This window comes from Cololabis saira, chromosome 15, assembly GCF_033807715.1.
Source record: "Cololabis saira isolate AMF1-May2022 chromosome 15, fColSai1.1, whole genome shotgun sequence".
NCBI lineage: Eukaryota > Metazoa > Chordata > Actinopteri > Beloniformes > Belonidae > Cololabis > Cololabis saira.
Genome location: NC_084601.1, coordinates 5,663,972 through 5,688,470, shown reverse-complemented (window position 1 = coordinate 5,688,470; position 24,499 = coordinate 5,663,972). Strand labels below are relative to the sequence as shown.

General features: G+C 43.1%; 1 protein-coding gene across 1 annotated transcript in view; it reads right to left on the bottom strand.

Moving 5' to 3' along the window:
* Positions 1-18,217: 18,217 nt before the first annotated feature.
* chrna11 (cholinergic receptor, nicotinic, alpha 11) overlaps positions 18,218-24,499 on the bottom strand; it is a 37,700-nt gene continuing 31,418 nt past the window's right edge. The window contains exon 10 of the mRNA XM_061741775.1: positions 18,218-20,807. Within this exon, the coding sequence (XP_061597759.1) occupies positions 20,079-20,807 (729 nt within the window). The 3' untranslated portion in view covers positions 18,218-20,078. The remainder of the gene's footprint in view (positions 20,808-24,499) is intronic.

Genomic DNA, 24,499 nt, shown 5'->3' with positions numbered 1-24,499 from the left:
GGGTGCCGTTGCGCTCCACGGGGAAGCAGAGGAAGACCGGGCCGGGGCATTATTCAAATCAAAAATACAGTCTCTTAATGCACCCCATGGAACCAAGCCCATAAAAGGCTTTGTGCATTGGCACTGCTGAGGTGAAAATACTCATCTCATTAAAAGTGTCTCACATGCTGACTGCACACTGCCACGCAACTAAGCTGAGATGGGATTTTTGCATTTGTATTGTTTCTGTTGTGTTTGTTTATACTGTGATTTTACAGTGAATGGTTGCAATTTAAACCTACTAAGCCTGGCAGCTATCTATTTTGCATTCCAAGAATATAATCAAAAATGAACTTAAGCATTTTTTTAGGCATACAGAGTTAAATACTTAATCTGGATCCAGAGATTTATGGCTGAATTAATTATTAGAAGTGGCCCCCACATAGCCAAGAAGAGTTGGAGTATTTATACTTACAGGTGATGCCAACTGAGAATTGTAATCGTAATGTTGTACAAATGTCTGATAATATGAAGTGTAACCGTGGGAAGAGGATCTTCAGTTTGCCAACACAATGTGTGAGAAAAAAATTAAAAGTTGCTTAGCAAAAGGTTAGAATAGATATGTATACAGGACTGTCTCAGAAAATTAGAATATTGTGATAAAGTCCTTTATTTTCTGTAATGCAAAAATGTCATACATTCTGGATTCATTACAAATCAGCAGAAATATTGCAAGCCTTTTATTATTTTAATATTGCTGATTATGGTTTACAGCTTAAGATTCCCAGAATATTCAAATTTTTTGAGATAGGATATTTGAGTTTTCTTAAGCTGTAAGCCATGATCCGCAATATTAAAATAATAAAAGGCTTGCAATATTTCAGTTGATTTGTAATGAATCCAGAATTTATGACATTTTTGTTTTTGTAATTGCATTACAGAAAATAAAGAACTTTATCACAATACTCTAATTTTCTGAGACAGTCCTGTATCTTCTACAGTCCATGTTCATCTTTTCCTTTCAGCTTTTCCATTATTCGGATGCCACTGCAAATCATCCGTCTCCATCTAACCCTGTCTTCTCTCACACCAACTACCTTCATGTCTTCTTTCACTGTGTCCGTAAATCTCTCTGGTCTTCTAGACCTCCCTCCTCATCATCCTTCTACCAATATATTCACATTATCCCTCCTCTGTACATGTCCAAACCATCTCTGACTTTCTCTTTAAAACCTCTAGCATGTACTGTCTCTCTGATGAATTGGTTCCTGATCCTTTCCCTCCATCCTATCCTTGGTATCCCTCTCATCACACGCATGTATTCTGTCATTCCTCTCCTTTTCAGGGCACACTTCCGCCACTCTAAATCTTCCTCTACCTGCTCCCTCCCCTCACTACAGATCACAATGTCATCTGCAAACATCACAGTCCATGGAGATTCCTGTCTAACCTCATCTGTCAGCCTGTCCATCACCATGAAGACAAGAACAGTCTCAGAGCTGATCCTTGATGCAGTTCCCGCCTCCACTCTGAACTTCTCTGTCACAGCTGTTAGCAGGGGCGCAATTTCCACTGGGGACAGGGGGGACATGTCCCCCCGACTTTTCAAAGTCATGTTTTTGTCCCCCCCACTTTTTACAGTTTAAAAACTAACGGTAGGCTCAGCCTGTAATTGAAAATCATCAAGACACCCTGGGCCCGATTTACTAAAGGTCTGCGTGTGTTAAAACGTGTGCAAACTTGACAGCACCCGCAAACCAAAGTGCCAGCTGATCTACTAACAGCGTGCAAAGACGACTGCGTCTCTGAAATGCGCTAAATTGCACACACAATTCAGTTAGTACTTTTGCCCTGATGAATAATCAATATGGGGCGTACCCGGCAGAAATCCTAAATACTGGGAGGGGAAGATGCAAATTGCTCCATTTACCGCGCAATGAGATTTACCAAGCCTGAAAGTAATTGCGCGTATTGTGATTGCGTCTGTATTTAATACGTTCGAAAGGAAGGTGCTAATCTGCTGCTCCCGTTATTGTGGCAAGGAGGCGACATCCAAAATCAAAGAATACGCAGAGAGAGAGTCTTTATTCTGCTGCATGCTATTTTAAAAATGGTTGCACAAGTTTTATTAAAGGCCACTTTTTCTTTAGTTCTTCGCCTTATATCTTGCCACCTTCTCTTATTGTGTCCCCCTCCACTCGCCCACAAGCAGGCCAAGCCTTTCTGCCAAAACTTTGTATTTCATTGATTACTTATCTTATTGAACGTGAAATCATCCTTCGTAAATTACATTTAATTAAAACCCGTGCTTATTAATCACAAAACACAGGTTAAACATCATGACCAAATCCGCTCCGACCCGCTGTGTCACTCAGCGCAGAGACTGCAGCTTCGCCTGAATTATGGTTCTGCGTTAAATCGACGGCCATATGATGGTCCCGTCTGTCACACATTTACTGTCAGTGTTTGCTATATAATATATAATATTTGCAATATACTGTGGACATCTGAATAAAAACTTAACTCATAAATAGATTGAATCAAAGCGCTCTCCAGCTCTGTGTCTGATGTCTTTTTCTCCTCAGATCATGCCGAGCACCGCGGGGTCACGTAAACCCGACCAATTCAATATTAAAATCAAATTCAGTCCTGTGGCCCATTTTTCTATTTCGTATTTTTGATCAGTGCCTAAAATTGAAATATGAAAAACCAGACGTTTTTCCGTTTTTTGTGTTACCAACTGCATTTATTCTATCGCAGCTTTTCTCCGATATTTCTCTGATATGTTTCTTTTGCTAATGTTTAAATTTATTTGCTGTAGTTCATGAATGTGTTTATTTGCCTCTTCCACTAATATCTCTAACTCCAACTCGTCAAATTTCATTTTGCGCTTGTGACTTGTGACTGTGCATTCCATCCACTCTCCATGGCGCAGAGTTTGCGCCGCAAACCGTAAGACGCGCAACACCTCATAAATACTGCTGTTTGCACCTGTTATCAATTGCGCACGCTATCTTAGTTGATCACCTGCAAACCACACGCAAACAGCACGCGCAAACTTTTTCAGTGCACATGCAATTTAGTACTCTTTATTTAGGATCTTAGTAAATCGGGCCCCCCGTGCGAAGGCTACTGACGGCACAGCAACAAAACCTTAAGATTTCAAGAGAAGTGGTACTGTGAATTTCCTTGGCTCCATTATAAACAAGGAGTCAATGGAATCCTATGTTTTCCAAGCTTTTGAAAATGAAAATTCAAGCCTGGCCAAGAATGCAGATCCAGCATTTTCCCAAAACGGTTTCCACAAATGGAAAAAGGCAACCCAAAAATGTACTGAACACGCCCAAAGCAATGCACACAGGGTTGCTGTCACTACCCACTGCCACAAATAATAATAAATACATATATCAGGAAAAAAAAGTTAAAAAGTGTCTAAAAAAGTAAATGCATATTAAAATTGTTTGATTGTTCGCATTCACACACACATAGTCTTACAAAGCCACACTGCACATCCACGCTACAGCTACACGCACAAATTTCCCGTTCTTACTTGTGTCTCCCCCACCTTTGAAACTAAAGTTTCGCCCTTGGCTGTTAGCACATGTCACCGCTGTGTTCCGGCGCTCATACATGTCCCGCACAACTCCAGCATACTTCTCTGCTGTTCCTGACTTCCTCATGTCATTATATGATTCAAGGAATCTGGAGGAGTTTCAGTGCAGGAAGAGAAATAGTCCTGAACTGGACGCCTGTAATCTCTGCTCCCATCACACCTGCTTTCACAGACGCCAAGAAAAACATCCAAAAGTATACATGGGTTTGTGATGGTATCAGCGCCCCTTGGCAAAGCTCAAGGCAAAATCTTTTCCAGGGACATCCAAATATTCAGCTAGATTAGGGATATTCAACTGGTGGCCCGCCAGGGGCTTTTATGTGGCCCCTGATCATATTTCAAAAAAGGGGGGGGAGTAGTCTTGTCCTGGTCGATCGCTGATCATGGCATTTTCAAAACATCGGTATCGGGACATACCTAGTTATTAATGTTTTAAAAATATAATAAATCGTTTTATATATCGTTTCATATATCCCGGCACAGTTCATCCAGGTGAGGGCCGCGGTAGTTGGCGCTCAAACCCAACGTCCTTGTCAGGGGGGCTGACAAGAGGGGAGCCAGGAAGGCGTTGGATGGGGTGGGGGGGAGTTGTGGTTGTCAGTGTGAGTGTGTGTGTGTGTGTGTGTGTGCGATAGTCTGTGAGCCTTCACCCAGAGCTGCTCCCAGCCAAAAAGTCCTTGGTGTAATCAGGCAGCTCGGTACAGTTCTGGGAGGAAGATCCGCAGGTGTTTGTGGGAGAGGGGGAGGGTTTGGGCAGAGTCGTCTTGTTTACATTCCTCCAGGGAGAGTTGTGACCGAAGAAGCCTGCCAAGCCACTCCGTCAAGGGCAAATTGTAGAATCAACAATTCTTGAGATCAGGCAGCCCAGTAATTTTCCGTCTACCTTTCAAGTCTCTGGTTCATCAATGGCAACTCCAATCAGACAAATTTGTGATCAATCCCCGCCAAGCCGGGTACCCAGCTTCTCCAAGGTGTTCTCCATCTTGCTAACGAGCTCGAAGACCGCCGCTAGCCTGCGATTCTGTTCAAGGATCACATCCAGCTTGCGGCCTGCTCTAGAGTCTGACTGCGGTTCCCCGTGCTTATTCCTTCAGCAACGTCGGGCAGCTCAGAGAGGGCCAGAACGGCTGTCGCCCACTTACCAGATTGTCGGTAGGCCAGGAAAATCCCCACTCCAATTAGAAGAAATCCTGCTATCATAAATCCAATTATGAAGGCGTCTTCAACGTCCTCGACGGTCAAGATCTTGAGGCACAACGGCTTCCAATTTTTGTAAGAATCCATCGTGTAACCAGAAAAAATAGTTCAGTTGGGGCAGGAGGGCTCCCTAACCCCCTGACTTCTCGTTGCAAAAATTTGGTCAATAGTGCTGAGAGACCAGTTAATCAATTCCATGGTTGTAGAGTTTTCGGAAGAGTGAAAAGGAGAGGCTCTGAAGCAACAGGACAAAAGCAGGCAGGCAGGGAAGGTTGATAAGGGAGAGGAGCAGAAAAAGCGTCCGCCTTCGCTGAGAAACGGAAGAAGAATCCGTGGTTTACATATCATAAGTTTAAGATGCTTGGTAGCCTTTTCAGTTGGTTAATGATTCATTGGACAGTGTTTGTACATGTTAATCTCTGTTGAAGATGTTTTTTACTACTTCATATTTTTTGCCAGTGTTGCACACTGATAATGTTTGTCACATTATTTGTTATTAAAGGTATAGTCTGTGATCGTATTCAAAAACATTTATTGTTATACTGGGTGAAATGGTCCTTCCATCCTGAGAGTAGTCAGTGAATAATGTGTTCAGAAAAAGGAAAGAAAAACATCCGACCTCTCTGACTGCTTTAATCCTGTAAAAACTCTGACCAATCTGTTTTTTGCGCACCGAATGGCACAGATTGGTCAGAGGACCAGAGGATTGGCAGGGGGGAAAGAACCAACCAGATGCCTTCATTTTAAGTCCCGCCTGCGCCCCCCTCTGTCACATGCGCGCATTCGTTACGTCGAATGTAAAGGCTTGCCCTGCTAAAAAGGCTAAAAAAAGAAAGCCAAAGTGCGATTCTGCGGCGCAGGCTGTCCGCTACTGGGGGTCTGCCACGGACCCCCAGTATGGGGGTCGGGGATGGAGGCGTCTCCATCCCGGCGAGGGCGGAAAGCGCCGGTGCGGGTGGCGGTGCGCTGCGGTGCCGTGCAGGCTCGGCAGCCTACAGCATAGAGTACGCGGCGACGCGCACCATTCTGCGTTAGTGTAACACGGAACCATAAATCAGCCTTCAGTGTGTGCTCTGTTGTGCTCATTTTGCTGGGACGTCGGTCCCTCCGCCGAGACACAACTTTTGCGGTATGCGTTCATTGTTGTGTCTAAAAATGATGCGCAGTGCCCACCCAATCAGAAACGGTACAGATATTCTGTAATATTTTTTTATATTTATAAAAAAATAAAGGACATAACTTTGATTGGGTGGGCAGGACGCACGTTTGGGTGGGCACAGCTCACCCCTCTCCCCCCCTAAAACCGGCCTCGCTTACAAGTGAATGAGACATGAGGTAGTTTTGTTAAAAATGTGCTGTCCAAAATGTCCTGGAAAACTCGACTCCTGCAAATGCGCGTTCCCCAAAGTTTGTGGGGGCGTGGAGATGAGTTTGGAGTTCCATACTTGCCGTAGTATTAGAAAAGTTGTTCTGGCTTTCCCTATTCTAGCTTGTATGTCTTTGTCGCTGCCTCCATCCCTCCCTACGATGCTTCCCAGATATGTGTATGTGCCCACTTCTTTATATTATATATACATAAATCTTTGTCTTTGAGTGCAAAATACATTTTGAAAACCCGTAAATTCTCCGCCTGCGCGCTTTGTGCACGCACGCAGTGCGGCCCCCTGAATAATCTAATTGAAGACCCCTGAGCTAGACGGTACAAAACCATATGCTGGTGATACAAGGATGTGTTTGTGACAGAAGAGGTCCCACTCCTCAACCCTGCCCGTCCTGACCTGATAATCAGACTAAACATGAATAGGTTTCATACTTTCTGTCAGAGAATTATGGTTAAGAATAATAATTACTTGGTTTTATATAGCGCCCTTCAAGGCACCCAGAGCGCTTTACTGCCCCCCACCGTTAAGGTTAATATATAAGTTGTGTTCTTTGCATTTTTCATATAATCATGTTTTTTGTTAATAATTTAGCTTTGTATAATTTGATTATTAATAAACGACAAGTATCAGGATTTTTTTGTCTTGTCTTCTTAGAGGTCACACCAGAGCGAAAACGAGCGGACTGAAGAGAGTGTGGGAGTGTTTCAACATGCCGTAGTCGCATTCCCATGTTTGTTCTGCGTCTCTCTCTTCAGAGTAAAGGACTAAATCTGAAATCCTCAATAGAGAGATATAATTAGAAGCACAAACATTTCCACACTGGGATTTGTAAACACCCCTCATGCATAGATAGTCTGCATTATCTGTTTGTTTTCCCTCTTATAAAAACCACATCAACTGCGCTGAGCTGCGGGGTACACATGGTTAGTCCATAAAAATAAAAAATATGCATCTCACAAGAAAAACAAACACGGTTTCGCATCATGAAACTTACATGCAATGTTAATTGATGCTAATGCGTGTTTTTTCAGAGTAGCATTCAGGCGTTGTACGGGTTTTCTTCACCTCAGCGAAGGTCACATTTCTGTTCCTCGTGTTATCATGAGTGCATAAGGCTGCGCTGATGATCCGGCCTCACTGCCTTTTATCAGGCTGATCCATCACATGGCATTAAAGTCCATATTAGCTCAGCTGATGTGACTTTATAGCCCTGGCTCTGACTCCAGCGCGGGCGCCAGGCAGCATATGAAGTGGCAAACTACCACTTTCACACGTGAATTTACTTTACTGCGCTCCTCACTGGTTTTCACTGTTGCTTAAAGCATCTCTTCGTCTTTTTAGAGCAAGTTTAACGCGTGAATGAATGACTGAGCTGATGTCTCATCTTGGATTTAGATGTATTTTAATTTAAAACCTCCCCACAAAGGAAGCTCAGGTCCCTGACTTGATTGTCTTGTCATCCTGTCATCTTTTTGCTTGTGATCTTTGGAAAATCAGTTTTCTTAAGGCGAGAAACATTAACATGACATTCCAACAGAAGAGAAATGTTTATAGACACATAGTCTGTTTCAAGTCAAACTGTCTCAGGAATCTGCTGCTTTAACCTCTTTAACTTCTTATCCTTTTATGAGATGCTTTTATCATCTTTCCTTCCTTCCTTATTTCCTTCCTTCCTTCTTTTCTCCCTTCCATCCTTCCTCCTTCCTTCCTTCCTTCCTTCCTTCCTTCCTTCCTACCTTCCTACCTTCCTTCTTTTCTCCCTTCCTTCCTTCTTTCCTCCCTTCCTTCCTTCTTTCCTTCCTTCCTTCTTTTCTTCCTTCCTTCCTTCCTTCCTTCCTTCCTTCTTTTCTACCTTCCTTCCTTCTTTCCTCCCTTCCTTCCTTCCTTCCTTCTATCCTTCCTCCTTCCTTCCTTCTATCCTTCCTCCTTCCTTCCTTCCTTCCTACCTTCCTTCTTTTCTCCCTTCCTTCCTTCTTTCCTTCCTTCCTTCTTTTCTTCCTTCCTTCCTTCCTTCCTGCCTTCCTTCCTTCCTCCATCTTCCTTCCTTCAATCCTTCCTTCCTTCCTTCCTTCTATCCTTCCTTCTATCCTTCCTTCCTTCTTTCCTTCCTTCCTTCTTTTCTCCCTTCCTTCCTTCCTCCTTCCTTCCTTCCTTCCTTCCTACCTTCCTTCTTTTCTCCCTTCCTTCCTTCCTCCCTTCTTCCCTTCTTTCCTTCCTTCCTTCCTTCCTTCCTTCCTTCCTTCCTTCCTTCCTTCCTTCCTTCCTTCTTTTCTCCCTTCCTTCCTTCCTTCTATCCTTCCTTCTATCCTTCCTTCCTTCTTTCCTTCCTTCTTTTCTCCCTTCCTTCCTTCCTTCCTCCTTCCTTCCTTCCTTCCTTCATACCTTCCTTCTTTTCTCCCTTCCTTCCTTCCTCCCTTCTTCCCTTCTTTCCTTCCTTCCTTCCTTCCTTCCTTCCTTCCTTCCTTCCTTCCTTCCTTCCTTCCTTCCTTCCTTCCTTCCTTCCTTCTTCTCTTCCTCCTTCCTTGACCCGACGACAGCCCAAGGGTTAAAGAAGAGAAGTCTTTTTAGAGCAAGTTTAACGCGTGAATGAATGACTGAGCTGATGTCTCATCTTGGATTTAGATGTATTTTAATTTAAAACCTCCCCACAAAGGAAGCTCAGGGGCCCTGACTTGATTGTCTTGTCATCCTGTCATCATTTTGCTTGTGATCTTTGGAAAATCAGTTCCTTAAGGCGAGAAACATTAACATGACATTCCAACAGAAGAGAAATGTTTATAGACACATAGCCTGTTTCAAGTCAAACTGTCTCAGGAATCTGCTGCTTTAACCTCTTTAACTTCTTATCCTTTTATGAGATGCTTTTATCAAAGTGAAATATAGATGACTTTTTTTCTTTCATTTTTCAGAAGTGACAAGTTTCCTGGAATTAAGAAAAAAAAAGAGATTCTGAGGAACGAGTATTCATGGCTTTCCCGGCGCTTGTGGACCCCTGAGGAGAAGTGTGTTTGATGGATAGTCCACGAGTGGAGACGACTGGCTTTTTGGTGTATTTTATCCACGTACGAGTCGATAAGAGATTAGGACTCCGTCAGCTTTGAGTCCCGGCGTACCGGGCGGCGGCCCGGCCCGTATCCAGGGCGACTCCTCACCGCTGACTTATGGGTCAGGAGGGGGTTTGTGTTCCCCGGGCCGGACACCTCGTTTTCACTTAACCTTGTGACCGCAGCGGCCAGAGCTAGTTAAAGCACAGTCTGTAAAGTGAGTGTATGTGGCCTGGCAGGATCGATGGAGCCTAACGACACATCTGTTGGTTGGCTCACTGGGAGCGGTCGTGCATCAATCACTGTCTGGAGCTTCTCCCTCGCCCGCTTCTCCACGCCGCTATCGACCCGTCCTCTGGGCCTTCGGTAATTAAAAGGCATTGATCGTCCTCAGCCGCAGGATTCTGGGATGCCGGGATGGCTCCGCGCAGCGTCCAGGGATTCTCCGAGGGAACAGGTGTGCGTGCAGCGTGCACACACGCAGGTGCTTTCTCAAGCTGTTACCACGGTGGAAATTATTCCATCGTGACATATTTTCCCGGCTATGTAGTTTTCTCTTTTTTTTCATGTCTGAATATTTCCTTCTTTTCTCCCTTCCTTCCTTCTTTTCTCCCTTCCTCCCTTCCTCCCTTCCTTCCTTCCTTCCTTCCTTCCTTCCTTCCTTCCTTCCTTCCTTCTTTTCTTCCTCGATCTTCCTTCCTTCCATCCTTCCTTCCTTCCTTTCTTTCTTTCTTCCTTCCTTCCTTCTATCTTTCCTTCCTTCCTTCTTTCCTTCCTTCCTTCCTTCTTTCCTTCCTTCCTTCTTTCCTCCCTTCCTTCCTTATTTTCTTCCTTCTTTTCTCCCTTCCTTCCTCCTTCCTTCCTTCTTTTCTCCCTTCCTTCCTTCCTTCCTTCCTTCCTTCCTTCCTCGATCTTCCTTCCTTCCATCCTTCCTTTCTTTCTTTCTTCCTTCCTTCTATCTTTCCTTCCTTCCTTCCTTCCTCCCTTCCTCCTTCCTTCCTTCTTTTCTCCCTTCCTTCCTTCCTTCCTTCCTTCCTCGATCTTCCTTCCTTCCATCCTTCCTTTCTTTCTTTCTTCCTTCCTTCCTTCTATCTTTCCTTCCTTCCTTCCTTCCTTCTTTCCTTCCTTCCTTCCTTCTTTCCTTCCTCCCTTCCTTCCTTCTTTTCTTCCTTCTTTTCTCCCTTCCTTCCTCCCTTCCTCCTTCCATCCTTCTTTTCTCTCTTCCTTCCTTCCATCTTTCCTTCCTTCCTTCCTTCCTTCCTTCTTTCCTTCCTTCTTTCCTCCCTTCCTTCCTTCTTTTCTTCCTTCTTTTCTCCCTTCCTTCCTCCCTTCCTCCCTTCTTTTCTCCCTTCCTTCCTTCCTTCCTTCCTTCCTTCCTCGATCTTCCTTCCTTCCATCCTTCCTTTCTTTTTTTCTTCCTTCCTTCTATCTTTCCTTCCTTCCTTCTTTCCTTCCTTCCTTCCTTCCTTCCTTCTTTCCTCCCTCCCTTCCTTCTTTTCTTCCTTCTTTTCTCCCTTCCTTCCTCCCTTCCTCCTTCCATCCTTCTTTTCTCTCTTCCTTCCTTCCTTCCTTCCTTCTTTCCTTCCTTCCTTCTTTCCTCCCTTCCTCCCTTCTTCCCTTCTTCCTTCCTTCCTGCCTTCCTTCCTCCATCTTCCTTCCTTCTATCCTTCCTTTCTTTCTTCCTTCCTTCCTTCCATCCTTCCTTCTATCCTTCCTTACATCCTTCCTTCCGTCCTTCCTTCTTTCCTTCTTTTCTCCCTTCCTTCCTTCCTTCCTTATATCCTTCCTTCCATACTTCCTTCCTTCTATCCTTCCTTCCTTCTTTCCTTCCTTCCTTCTTTTCTCCCTTCCTTCTTTCCTTCCTTCCTTCTTTCCTTCCTTCCTTCCTTCCTTCCTTCCTTCCTTCCTTCCTTCCTTCCTTCCTTCCTTCCTTCCTTCCTTCTTCTCTTCCTCCTTCCTTGACCTGAAGACAGCCCAAGGGTTAAAGAAGAGAAACGTGAGAACGTTGATATTTTTATAAGGAGGCTCAAGACACACCTTTTTAGTTTGGCTTTTATCTGATCTCATTTACCTAGTCTTTTCATCTAGTTATTATGTTTATTTATTTAGCTCTTTTATTATCTTTAAACCTTTAATCCATTTTTAATGACTTTTATTCTATTTTATGTTATTTGTTATTCATCTTAAGTTTTGTATACATTTCTCTAAAATTTTACACTTTTATGCATTTTATTTCTTACTTCTTTTAATCTTTTAGTTTTTAGCTCCAGTGTTTCCTCAGGGGGGTCGTCCACACTGGGAGGTGTGTCTGCTCTGCCCATGGGGGTGTCGTCATGGGGGTCCCTCAGGCCTGGGTAGCTGGGGGTGGGACTCCACCTTCTGTGTGGGGTCTGTCCTGGTCTGTCCGGGTTGGGGGGGTCTCTGTGGCGATGCTCCTTGTGGTCGTGGCCGGTGGAGCCTCTCGGTGGGGACGGCCACCCATAGGTAGTGTTTTCCTCACCTGGATCGTTAGTGCTAAGCCATGTCACCAGTCACTTACTGTGTGTGTGTGTGTGTGTGTGTGTGTGTGTGTGTGTGTGTGTGTGTGTGTGTGTGTGTGTGTGTGTGTGTGTGTGTGTGTGTGTGTGTGTGTGTGTGTGTGTGTGTGCACATGTGTATGAGCGTGAGTGAGTGTGTATGTATGCGTGGGGGGTGGGGGGTGGGGTCGTATGGGATGTTTTAAATTGTGTTCTCTGATTGTTATTTTATTCTGTGTGTAAAGCACCATGAGTTGCATCCATACTGTATGATTTGGTGCTATATAAATAAATAAAGTTTAAGTTTAAGAAAGAAAGAAAGAAGACGAGGTCTCGTCCTCCTGAAGCAGGTCGGGGTCAGAGAACAAACTTTCTCCAGAGACAAACAGTTTGGTCAGAAAGTAATCAACATTTTCCTGGCTATGCAGTTTTTGTCACGTCTGAATATTTCTCCGTAGTTTACATACGCTCATCCCTGCAGTCGTAGCTGTGTAGAAGCTGAACGGGTCTGCAAAGCAAGGTCAAGCTGAATCACCCATCCGGTCAGATCTGGTGCCGGAGAAAAGCCGTCGGGTCAGCGTTGTCTCATTAACTGAGAGTCGGGGGAGACGAGAAAAACAAAATGCACAAAAAACAACAAAAAGAACTGATTGAGACTGTGGATATATTTTGAAAACCCCAAGACTGATCTCCCCCACGGAGACACTCAGACTCTCTTCTTTTATTCCATCTGAGTGAACACCGTAAATCCGAGTGCTGCCAGATTGCTGGCGCTGCAGATTTCTCCACGGTGGAGTTAGCTCATCAAGCAGGGAGCCTTGGCCGGGCTGAATAAGGAGCAGGCTCGACTATAAATACACCGATGACTCTTAACTCAATCTGACACACTGACTGAGTGACACACTGAAGCCCGCACGCAGACTCCAGTCCCCCCGACGACGGCCAGATACAGGCCCGTCTTTACATTATTTTTGCTCGTTTCAGCTGTACATATTTTCCCTTGTGATGTGTTTTAGTGCGGTGACCTTTTATTGATGCCTGTGACTGATTTACCCTCGTCTGAGGTCCCATCTCTCCTGCCACTGTCCCTCATAAATCCCATGATTTACCCAGAAGGCCACTCTTTCCTGCATTAACCCCCTCCCCCAGCCCTCCTCCTCGTCTTTCTGAACAAGTGATCAATTAAGCTCTCACTCTCCCATCAGCACTTTCTCTCCTCCTCTGTTCCCCTCGCTGTCATTTTTGGCTCCTCTTTTTTTCTGTGTGTGTGTGTGTGTGTGTGTGTGTGTGTGTGTGTGTGTGTGTGTGTGTGTGTGTGTGTGTGTGTGTGTGTGTGTGTGTGTGTGTGTGTGTGTGTTGCACCTTTGCTTAAATCTTAGCAAAGTTGGCAGAATAAGAAGAACAAAGCAGTCCTTGTGGTTTCTCTCTCAGTAGGTGAGAACGGCGTTTCCTGTGGGAGGAAGTTTCACTTTTTCACTGCTTGGATTGAGTTTAACTCGTACTGTCTTTGGGTCAAAATCACCTAATTCTCCTGTTCCTTCTTTCCTCCTGCTCTCTCCTTCCTTCCTTCCTTCCTTCCTTCCTTCCTTCCTTCCTTCCTTCCTTCCTTCCTTCCTTCTTCCTTCCTTCCTTCCTTCCTTCCTTCCTTCCTTCCTTCCTTCTTCCTTCCTTTCTTTCTTTCTTTCTTCCTTTGCTTCCTTCCATCCTTCCTTTCTTCTTCTTTTCTCCTTCCTTCTTTCCTCCCTTCCTTCCTTCCTCCCTTCTTTCTTTCTCTTCTTTCTTTCTTTCTTTCTTTCTTTCTTTCTTTCTTTCTTTCTTTCTTTCTTTCTTCTTTCTTTCTTTCTTTCTTTCTTTCTTTCTTTCTTTCTTTCTTTCTTTCTTCCTTTCTTCTTTCTTTCTTCTTTCTTCTTTCTTTATCCTTTCTTTCTTCTTTCTTCTTCTTTCTCTTGCTTCCTTCTATCCTTCCTTCCTTCCTTCTTTCCTTTCTTCCTTCCTCCATCTATCCTTCCATTCTTCCTTCCTTCCTTCTTTCCTTACTTCCTTCCTTCCTTCCTTCTTTTCTCCCTTCTTCTTTCCTTCCTTCCTTCCTTCCTTTCTTTCTTTCTTTCTTTCTTTTTCTTTCTTTCTTTCTTTCTTTCTTTCTTTCTTTCTTCTTCTTTCTTTCTTTCTTTCTTTCTTTCTTTCTTTCTTTCTTTCTTCCTTCCTTTCTTTCTTTCTTTCTTTCTTTCTTTCTTCCTTTGCTTCCTTCTATCCTTCCTTCCTTCCTTCTTTTCTCCCTTCCTTCCTTCTTTCCTTACTTCCTTCCTTCCTTCCTTCTTTTCTCCCTTCCTTCCTTCCTTCTTTTCTCCCTTCTTTCTTTCCTTCCTTCCTTCTTTCCTTACTTCCTTCTTTTCTCCCTTCCTTCCTTCCTTCCTTCCTTCCTTCTTTTCTCTCCCTCCCTTCCTTCCTCCATCTTTCTTTCTTTCTTTCTTTCTTTCTCTTTCTTTTGCTTCCTTCTATCCTTCCTTCCTTCCTTCCTTCCTTCCTTCCTTCCTTCCTTCCTTCCTTCCTTCCTTCCTTCCTTCTTTCCTTCTATCCTTCCTTCTTATATCCTACATTCCTTTTTCTCTTCCTCCTTCCTTGACCTGAAGACAGCACAAGGGTTAAAGAAGAGAAAGAAAGCAGACGAGGTCTCGTCCTCCTGAAACAGGTCGGGGTCAGAGAACAAACTTCCTCCAGAGACAAATAGTTTGGTCAGAAAGTCATCAACACATTTGTACTTCTTTTCTCTTCTTTTTGTAAAAGAAAATAGGAATTATTTTCTTAAAAATAAGTGTGTCGGAAATAATGAAAGTCTGTGTAGCCAAAGCCAGAGATTTATTTTTCTTCTGTGTCATAAAATGATTAAAAACACATTAACAGCCCACACATTGCACTGGTCTTGTTCTCACGTTACGACGGACATCGGCATCGTAGATTTATTCACAGTAAGTCCTGCACACGACGTCCTGCTGCTGTAAACACTCGCAAGAGCAGAAAATGTAAATTCATCTGCAGCCGAACATGATCAAATGTTCTCTAAAAGTGCAGTACCCAGCTGTTTTAAGATATTACCTACTTTATACAATGAGGTGAAATGTTCTGCTTTAATGGGATTTGGTAACATAACAACAAAATGAAGTAACTCAGGTCTCTTAAAGGGTTGTTTTTGTTACATCAGTTATTCTCTGAAACTTTTTCATATTAACAATAAATAACAAGCATTTAAGAAACACAATCAGTATCAGTTGACGCAGATCTGAGCACACTGGCGACCTTCCGTTAGACAACCTGAATCACTTGATGATGATTATACCTGTGCAAACTAAAACTTGTCTGGGTTTTAAGGACACACCAACCCGACGTCGCCCGCTGTCGGCCGACTGCTGTGTGGCCTCGCGTCGCCTGTGTCGGGCTGGGTTGGGCTCAAAAAAGAAGCACTAGACACACCGCAAAGACGACACCCAAGGGCCGACTAGCACGTACGTTCTGCACAGTCTGCGTTTCATTTGCTGCAATGTTTTCGGAGAAGAGCCGCCGGGGGCGCAGCAGCAGCAGCAGCTCAGATCGCCAGGTCAACCTGCCATCGTCCCGGGGAGAAACCTGCAGCTCTGTGGAGAATTACCTCTGGCTGAAATAAATCATTTAGGAAAATAAATGTTGGTTTAATAGATGAAATCTAACAGTTGTAGCTACGCCTGTTAAGAAATTTGCTCTAAAAATGTCGGGATTTCTGTCTGCCGGCTCCGAAGCTGATTTATGGTTCCGCGTTAAATCGGCTCAGAGCCTACGGCGTAGGGTACGGGGTACGGCGCGCGTCGCCGCGTAACCTACGCCGTAGGCTCTGCGTTGGTGTAACGCAGAACCATAAATCCGCCTTTATTCTGGCGAGATCTGAAAAAGACTTCGCAACAACGGGCAAACGAGTGATTATGTACATTCACTGAGTGAATATTATGATAGTAAAATATATATTTCTCGCTAGAAATGTAATCAAAACGCATTTTTATGCAGAAACTAACTCAAAATATTGATTTTATTCACTAAAAAATAAGAAATGTCCGCCATGTTTTTTTTTTTTATTCAGTCCGCAAATGACGACGAAAAGCATTCTGGGAAATTCTGGGAACAGCCAATCACAGAGTGAGCTGTTTGACCGACCGCCGACGCCGATTCGACATGTCGAATCGGCTGAAAAGCTGCCGACGGGCGGCCGACCTGTGGCGACGTGCAGGACACACCGGGGAAACTAGGCCGACAGACGCACCAACGCTCATCGACGGCCCGGCGGCCGAAAGTCGGCTTGGCGTGTCAGGGCCTAACCTGTCTGCACGTCTGCAGCACGGTGCCATAAAGACAAGAGGAACTTAAAAAGCAATTGTGCGTCTTCACAAAGAGAGAAAACAACACAGCCTGACGTCCGTCTAAAGACCAGTGGAAGCTCAGCTGCAACAGAAATCAGCTATTGTGAATCTTATTGGCGAAGCACGGGCCACTTTTTAAAAACTGATGCCACAAACGGTGAAAGGAATGGAAACAGGATCATTGCCTGCTCTGCAGCACAAAACTGTAGGACAAATATTTGTTGAAGAACTTGGAAAGACACCAGATGAGAGTGGAAGAGCCTTTTCAGAACAGATAAATACAAGATGCTTTTTTTTTCCAGTTCAGATTGGATCCAGCACTGTTGCCAGCCTGGCCGAGGCTGCCAACAGTGAAAGCACAGCCCTGACACCGAGGCACAGGAGTGAAATGTTCAGAAATGATGGGATGATGACATACGAACAGCTGCAGTTCACCAAAGGGAAGAACAAAAACCAGCAGATGAGCCGCTCTGTTTCCAACCTTGGCTTCATAAGAAAAGAAAGAAAAAGGGTGAAAAATATGACCTACAAACTTGTAGAAGCTGAATCCAATAAAACATTGAGATATTTTCAAAAGGAAAGACAAAAATGCAAGCCTTTCAGAAAAGTGCAGATGAAAACAAAAAATCTATAAAGTACAACGGAGCGTACTCCGCAAGATGGGAGGCTGTGACACCGACGCCTTCAGGAATAGAAGGCAGACAAAAGAAGGAGAAGACGACAAAATACAGAGTAAAATTAAAGATCCACTGAGTTTCAGAAATCATGCAGGTCATTTTACGGGGAGATCCATTTTTGTTGAATGCTGGATGTCGATGACAAAAAAATGCTACAACTGTGAATTTTTTCAGAAAGGCAGAAAAATCCTGTCCTGTACTTCCTGTGTCATTCATGTGCATATTTATTATGTGTGTATGTGCAGCACCTTCAAATCTGCACGGAAACCAATAGTGAAGTTGCAGATGTCACAGAGTCAGTGAAGCTTCACTCGCGAGTCCCCTGGTGCTTCTCACTGCTTTCATTGGGTTAGTCTGCTCTGCTGCCTCATTAACACTCTCACAAGCGTTAAATTGGAATTTCCAACCTATACGACTTTTGTATCTTTGAAACAACAATGAATTGGAGGATCATTTGTATTGAAACATGTCTATTTCCCTCTGGGAACACGTTATATTCACCACTTAGTGCAGAGATTCCACATCTGATATGAAGACGCTCTATTTTCAATGCATCCTTTACTGGAAGATATATGAAGTTATATATATTTATGCATGTCTGCTTAAGTTAAGTCATCGAAGGTGCATTTGAACATTTAAGATTTCAACTTTTGTAAGTTTGGATAGCCTGCTTTTGAAAATAGACGCAACTTGTTAAACGTGTCTGCGTATTAAAGCAGCACTATGTAACTTTCAGCTTTTGTTGAGTTTGGCGGCTCCTTTGGACAAAAGCGGTAGTAATTTACCAGAAAGAACTACGTTTCCCATGAGCACCAGCGCGTACTGCCGGAAAACTCCTGTCCCCGTCGCTGCATTTGTTTTGATAGTGAATGAAATAAGACGAGACGGATTTTCAAAACTACTTTTCTGTTTTCGGCGGTCGTTTGCAGGATGGATAGTGAAGAGGTAATGTATCTATTTTTGGATAAAAAATATAATATGACGATAAGTTCAACTTGGTTTTATTAGTGAAGTCTCCCCCGCCCCCCTGTCCTGTTTCAGACAGATAATGTGCCCCAAACTACAAACTCATACGCTAGTCCAACATACTTACTAAAAAAAATAAAAAAAATACTTTATAATCTGTGAATAACTGAATGTTTTGCAGATCAGCCCTGCACAATTTTACAGTTCTCAGGAAAAATAGTAGAAATGTTCTATACATTTTCTTTGCATTGCATTCTTTCCTCTAGTGCTGCAATTCTATTCAATTGTATTATTATTTTATAAAGCTTCCTCATTGCAATTACACAATTTTATGATCACTATTATTATTCTATGTGTCTGTTGTTGATATTGTCAGTAATTTTAGAATTACCAAAACCCAAAACGAGTGAACGCCAGGCCGATGTTTATTCTTGTCCGGGCATTTAGCTGGCTACTCTACTCTTTCTTTTTTCGCCTCCTCCGATAAAACTTTTATTTTCTTGGGTTTTTCCGCTGCGTCGGCCATGACACCAGCTTCTGCTGAGCTCTGCGCTCCACGCCCCGCCCAGCTTTGGTCTGGACTACGAATGGGGAAGGAGGGGGAAGTGACGTATGCCGTAAAGCCGCAAAGCCGTTAAAATGTGTAGTTTTTTAGTGTGGCAGGGTTCCTACCATGCTCCTCAAAGTTACATAGTGCCAGTGAAGGAGATACAGACCCCTCAGACCATGACAGAGGTTCATTAAACCTGTTGGAAGTTGATGTTCCATCACAATGATGATGATGATGAAATATTAGATTAAGCTGGAAAGTTACATAGTGCTGCTTTAAGCCTAAGCTAAACTTGCATTCAGCGTACCTCAAACCGCTAACAAAGATGCACGTTATATTTTGCTGCCTGATACATTTTGTGTCTTTGTTCCTGATTTTCCGTAGATGACCTCACCAAAGGTCGTCGTGTAAATACGAGCCCTCCAATTACCTTTATGCAGCTTCTGAGTCAAAGTCATGAAAATATATCTGAATTAAAGTCATAGCCCTTCTATGGAGTTCACTCGTGAAGCTATAAACCACTTAAGGGATCTGAGAGAAATTTAATGGGATGATGCTTCTCCATGTCAGTTTTGGGATTTTTGAATAATTTCTCCTCCTTTTCTTCTGCCTCCTATGTTCTTTTTAAAGTCCTGACCTCCCATCTGGGTTATTAAACCTTTAATATGAAATTCGATGAGTTCCGTGAGTCCATTATGACCTGCCAGATACACTTAGGTAAAAGACTCCATGAATTTTCATCGGCCTGCGGCGCGGTGGCCGCCCGGCCGCTGCATTGTTGACGACGGGAGAATTTAGCTTTCACCGTTCAGGATCAGCAGCGCTCGGTGCCGGCTGCTGCTGATGCCGGGATGCCGGGAGCTTCTGATCTTTGCTGATTAGTTATGCTCTCATAAAGATAAGGCCATGGAAATTTAAAGGGACTCACAAGCAGGAAAGGGGACTTAATCTTTTTAAAGCTTATTAATCTTGAAGATTATCCAAGGTCTTTCAGTTTGACGGTCATTAGTTGGAGGTGATTGAATATGAGATTCTCCTCTGTTCCATATGTGCTATTGCATTCCTACGGTTTGGTCCACTTTTCGATGAAGATGAAGCGCCAGATCCTTCTGGTCTGGGGTTTTTTTTTTGAGTCCTTTTAAAGCTCTATTTTCTCTTTCCATTGTCCTCCCATCACTTTGAATGATGCAGTATTTTCTCCACACGTGGGAGTGGAAGGCAAACTTACCTCCATGAGAAAATAAAACTGTCACAAATCCGTCTCCTTTATCTGTCCCTGTCCATCTGACTGTCTCTTTTTCTCCTCTTGTGCTCTCAGTCTCTCCCTCGGTTCAGCCTCATTCTGACTCCCGGCTGTTGGACTGATCCCTCTGTTTCTGTACCCCGTCACGACTGACTCATCCTTGCCTATAATTTTGAGGAAAGTCTTTGTTTTTAGCCACAAAAATCAATTTCACTTTGTCAAGAATCTGATAAAGCACCCTGTGCACCCTAAATACATTTTAACTTCGCTCAGTATTCCCTCCTTCCTCTGTTTTCTTTTCATTTCAGTTACAAAACACAATGTGTCGCAAGGAAAACCATTCCTTTTTTTTTGGTTTTCTTTTGTTTTTTTTTCCAGGTCCCTGCAATCACAAATCACAGAGCCTGCAGTTAGCTGGAAATTGTGTTTCCTTGGGGTTGGGGCCCCATTCCATCCTTTATTTTATATATAACTCCCTCCAAATGTTCCTTCATGCGTCACCTCCTCCACTTTACTCTGTCCTTTGCATTCAAACAAAGTCCTTTGAAATAGCTTCCACAAAGTTGGGGGCGGACATGAGGATTGAGATGGTGCAGATGATGTTAAACACGCTAAACGCCACCAGACAAAGGCGGTCGATGACGGCGCCGGCGAATTTCCACTGGTCGGCGGCGCTTTCGGTCTCATCCTGCTCCCGGAAACGATCCGCCATGTAGCGCACCTCCTCCAGGATGGCCTGCAGCTGGGGGTCGCCCATCCCTGCGGTGGAGCACCCGCCCAGGCCTCCAGGTCCCCCTCCGAACCCCCCGCCGCTAGAAACGGTGCTGGGACAGCCTACGGTGTCCATGGGAGGCGGCGGGGAGGCGCAGAACTGCGAGGGCAGGTGGGGGGGAGGGCTCCCCGCCCCCCGCGGAGGTCCCGGGGTCAGGTTGTTCCTCTGGACGGGCTCTGACAGCACCGACGACTCCTCAATGCTCTGGAATCCCATGTAGAGGAGGTTCCCATTGTTGTTGGTGGAGGCCTGGCCGTGCAGGTGGGGGTGCCCGGCGTGCAGGGGCCCCGTCTGGAGGGGCCCCAGGTTCTGCGGGTGCAGCAGGTGCAGGCCGGGGTCCGGGGGGTTGGGGATGCTCCCGCTCTGCGAGCCCGAGGAGCAGCGACGCAGGTGGGGGGCGCAGGGCGGCCGCTCCGGGTCGTCGCTCTCCCCCGGACGCTTCATTCGCAAGAACCAAGCGACCCACTGCAGCAGCACCAGCTGCACCTGGGGACAGGGAGGAAACAGAATCAGTAATCGAGTTGTAACAAGAATTCAGGGGGGATGGTGGATTTTATCATATGGGGACAGATAATTTGTGTTGATTACAAATAATATAATGTATTACAAATAATAGCAGTGACCAAAACACCTGCAGAAATACTGCAGGAATGACATAGCAGCAGTTAAATGCAGCCTTCTGTAAGCTTTAAATATCCACTGGGCTTACATCTAATACATCAAAACACAACAATAAAAAACACTTTTCTGAACTTATCAATATGACTCTGTCCTTCACAGGATAAGTAACATGGATCACTGCAAAAACTCACAATCTTAACAAGAATATTTGTCTTATTTCTAGTTAAAATGTCTCATTTTAGTAAAAAAAAAAAACTCATTACACTTAGCTTAAGGCCGGATTGAGGCAGGATTTATGAAAAAAATTTGTATACCGGTACGTATACTGCTTCCCTGTCATCGGTACAGTCTTGCTTGCTATGCAGCCTTCACCTTGTGGTCATGGCTACTGTAGCCTATTTTAATTATATGCCGTCCTTTGTCGGCTTGTCATGTTCTTTCCTTTTGATTTTGGTTTCATATTGTGTAGTGTTTTTTTCTTTTTCAGACCTGTCTTTACACAGGTTGTGGACATGTTTTGCTCATATGTACGGCGCCTTCTTTGTGTACTATATGGATGTTTTATTCCAATTAGGGCTGTGCCATTAATCGATTTTAAATCTAAATCGGATTTATTAATCAAGACGATGTTAAAGGAGCATGAGGCAGGATTGAGGCAGGATTTATGAAAAAAATGTGTACATGTTTCAAGTTTTCTAGTAATAATGTCAGATGAAGCGTTCCAAACCCAAAAGAATGATTCCTCTAGCCTAGTGTATCTCTCCTTTGCCTTGAACAGGCTGTGTGCTGCAAAATGTGCTGCAATTGTGGGGCCGAATTTCCCGCGCTGTCCTGCGGATGTGACGTCACATGACGCTGCATGCACGTTCTCCCCGTTCTCCCGTGCCGGCTTCACTGTTGGCTGCAGTACCCCCGACGGCCGTCGTGGTGAAGGGTGGCGCTAGAGAGTCTCATTTCTTAAAAGGAGCCTCATGCTCCTTTAAAACATAACTCATCACTGGAAAAAACAACAATTTTCACCTGTTTCAAGTAGATTTTCACTTGAAATATGTAGAAAAATCGGTAACCCTTTCTTTTACAGTACAGTAATAACCAGGTAATACCATGGCAATTACACTGTAATTACCTAGTAGTACCTTGTATTTACAAGGTAATTACATGGTAACTACTGGGTAATTTACCCAGTAAGTACTAGGTAATTATTACGTATTTTCTTGTACCATGTAATTATGTGTATTTACCATGTAATTACATGGTAAATACCTGGTTGTTTAAACTAAACATTACTAGGTAATTACAAAGACATTAGATGGGAACTATGAGGGAAATTACAGGTATTTACTAAGTTAATATCGGTAACTACTAGTCAATTTACCATGTAATTACTCTGAAATTACATGAAGTATTTCTAAGTAAGTACCAGGTAATTACTAAGTATTTTTCTGCAAACTACCAGGGAATTATAACCTATATTTGAGGTAGTTACCAGCTAATTACACTTGAATGACCATGTAGTTACCTTGTATTTACTATACATTTCATGGATAACTACCAGGTATTCACCCATTCATTATTGATTTATGTATTATCAATGGATTGGTGCATGTACCCCCGAGGGTGTAAATGACTCTGTTGACCTTGTAATTAACCTGATAGTTACCATGTTTTACCTGGTAATTGACAGGTACTTACCTTGTAGTTATTTGCCCAGTAATTCTATTTCCTAAGTATTTACCCAATAAGTACAGAAATGTTTACCTGGCTTTTACTCAGTAATTAAAGTGAAACTGGACTGTAAAAGAAAGCGTGTGTTGTTTCCATAATATTACCTGGTAATTGTAGATTATAATTATAAAGATTTGAACAATTGGCAAAACGTCTGATAATTACCTCCCCTTTACCCCGCAATTAGAAATAATTACCTAGTACTTAGTGGGTAAATTACCCAGTAGTTACCATGTAATTACCTTGTAAATAAAAGGTACTACTAGGTAATTACAGTGTAATTACCATGGTATTACCTGGTTATTACTGTACTGTAAAAGAAAGGGTTACCGAAAAATCTGCCAGTGGAACAAGATTTTTTGCTTGTAATGAAAAGATAAATCTTGTCCCACTGGAAGATTTTTCTACTTATTTCAAGTGAAAATTTACTTGAAACAGGTGAAAATTGTCAAATAAGTTATTTTTCTGGTGTTATTTTTCTGGTGATGACTCTAAATGTTGAAATAGCAGTAAAACCACATTCATTGATGAAATGACATAAGGGATGGAAAGGGGGATGGCAGTTTTACAGGGGGGATGATTTGGACCGTTTTTATTTCAGGGGGGGATGCCATCCCCCCTCATCCCCCCTCATCCTCCCTCATCTCCAGTACTGAACGTAATACTAAAGAAAACTGTAAAACAGTCACGAAGTGTTAAGATCATTAGCTCTCGACCAACATAACACACCACCAGTCTTCTAGCTTTTGATTCTGCTCAGGAATGATGAATCTGTTTCCAACCTTGAGTTTTATTTTACACTGCAACTGCACTTGAGCAAGAGTTAAAACCTTCACCGGGGATGCCTGGATAAAGTGCCTGAGGCACAGAAGATTTTCTGCTTTAACGCGATTCCCTAAAGTGAAGTTGCTTACAAAGGCAGCAATAAATCCACGCCGTGGATTTTCTAATATAAACTGTCAGATTACGATTTCATGATTGTAATGAACTTGCTACTAAGGCTTCATATAAAGACAGCAAAAAAATGCTTCACACCTTTCTGCTCTTTGTTTCCTCTCTTTGCTCCCTTTACTCTCACCTCTACACAGAGGTGGTAGTAACGAGTTACATTTACTCCGTTACATTTACTTGAGTACGTTTTGGGAAATGTAGTACTTTTAGGAGTAGTTTTGAATCACTATACTTTTTACTTTTACTTGAGTAGATTTGTGAAGAAGAAACTGTTCCTCTTCCTCCGCTACATTAGGCTACGTTGAGCTGTTACTTTTCTTTTATCCCTTTTATCCACGTACGCGTCAATCTCATGACATCACTGAGTGATTCTTTGGGGAAAATGTTTGTTTTTGCATGATTTGTCACATTTACACAGACTCAAACACACACACAGTTTCTATGAGTTCATGTTTGTTCTAGTTCTGCTGGTTAAAAAAGAAAAGTACAAAGGCTTGACATTTTGTGCTACTTGTGCTTAATTAAATTCATTAATTTGTTATTTTATTTATTTTATTATTTATTAAAGTACTTGAATTTACTTTAAGATTATTTTAATTTAAGCTATTTTTTATTAATTTTTATTTTATTATTTTATTGATTTAATTTGCCTGAAGATGATTATTTTGTACTTTTGTTTGAATGGTTGTGTTAAAAAAATAAATTAGATGTTACTCAACAGTTACTCAGTACTTGAGTAGTTTTTTCACCAAGTACTTTTTTACTTTTAGTCAAGTAAATATTTGGATGACTACTTTTTACTTCTACTTGAGTCATATTATTCTGAAGTAACAGTACTTTTACTTGAGTACAATTTTTGGCTCCTCAAAAATGTTTGGCTC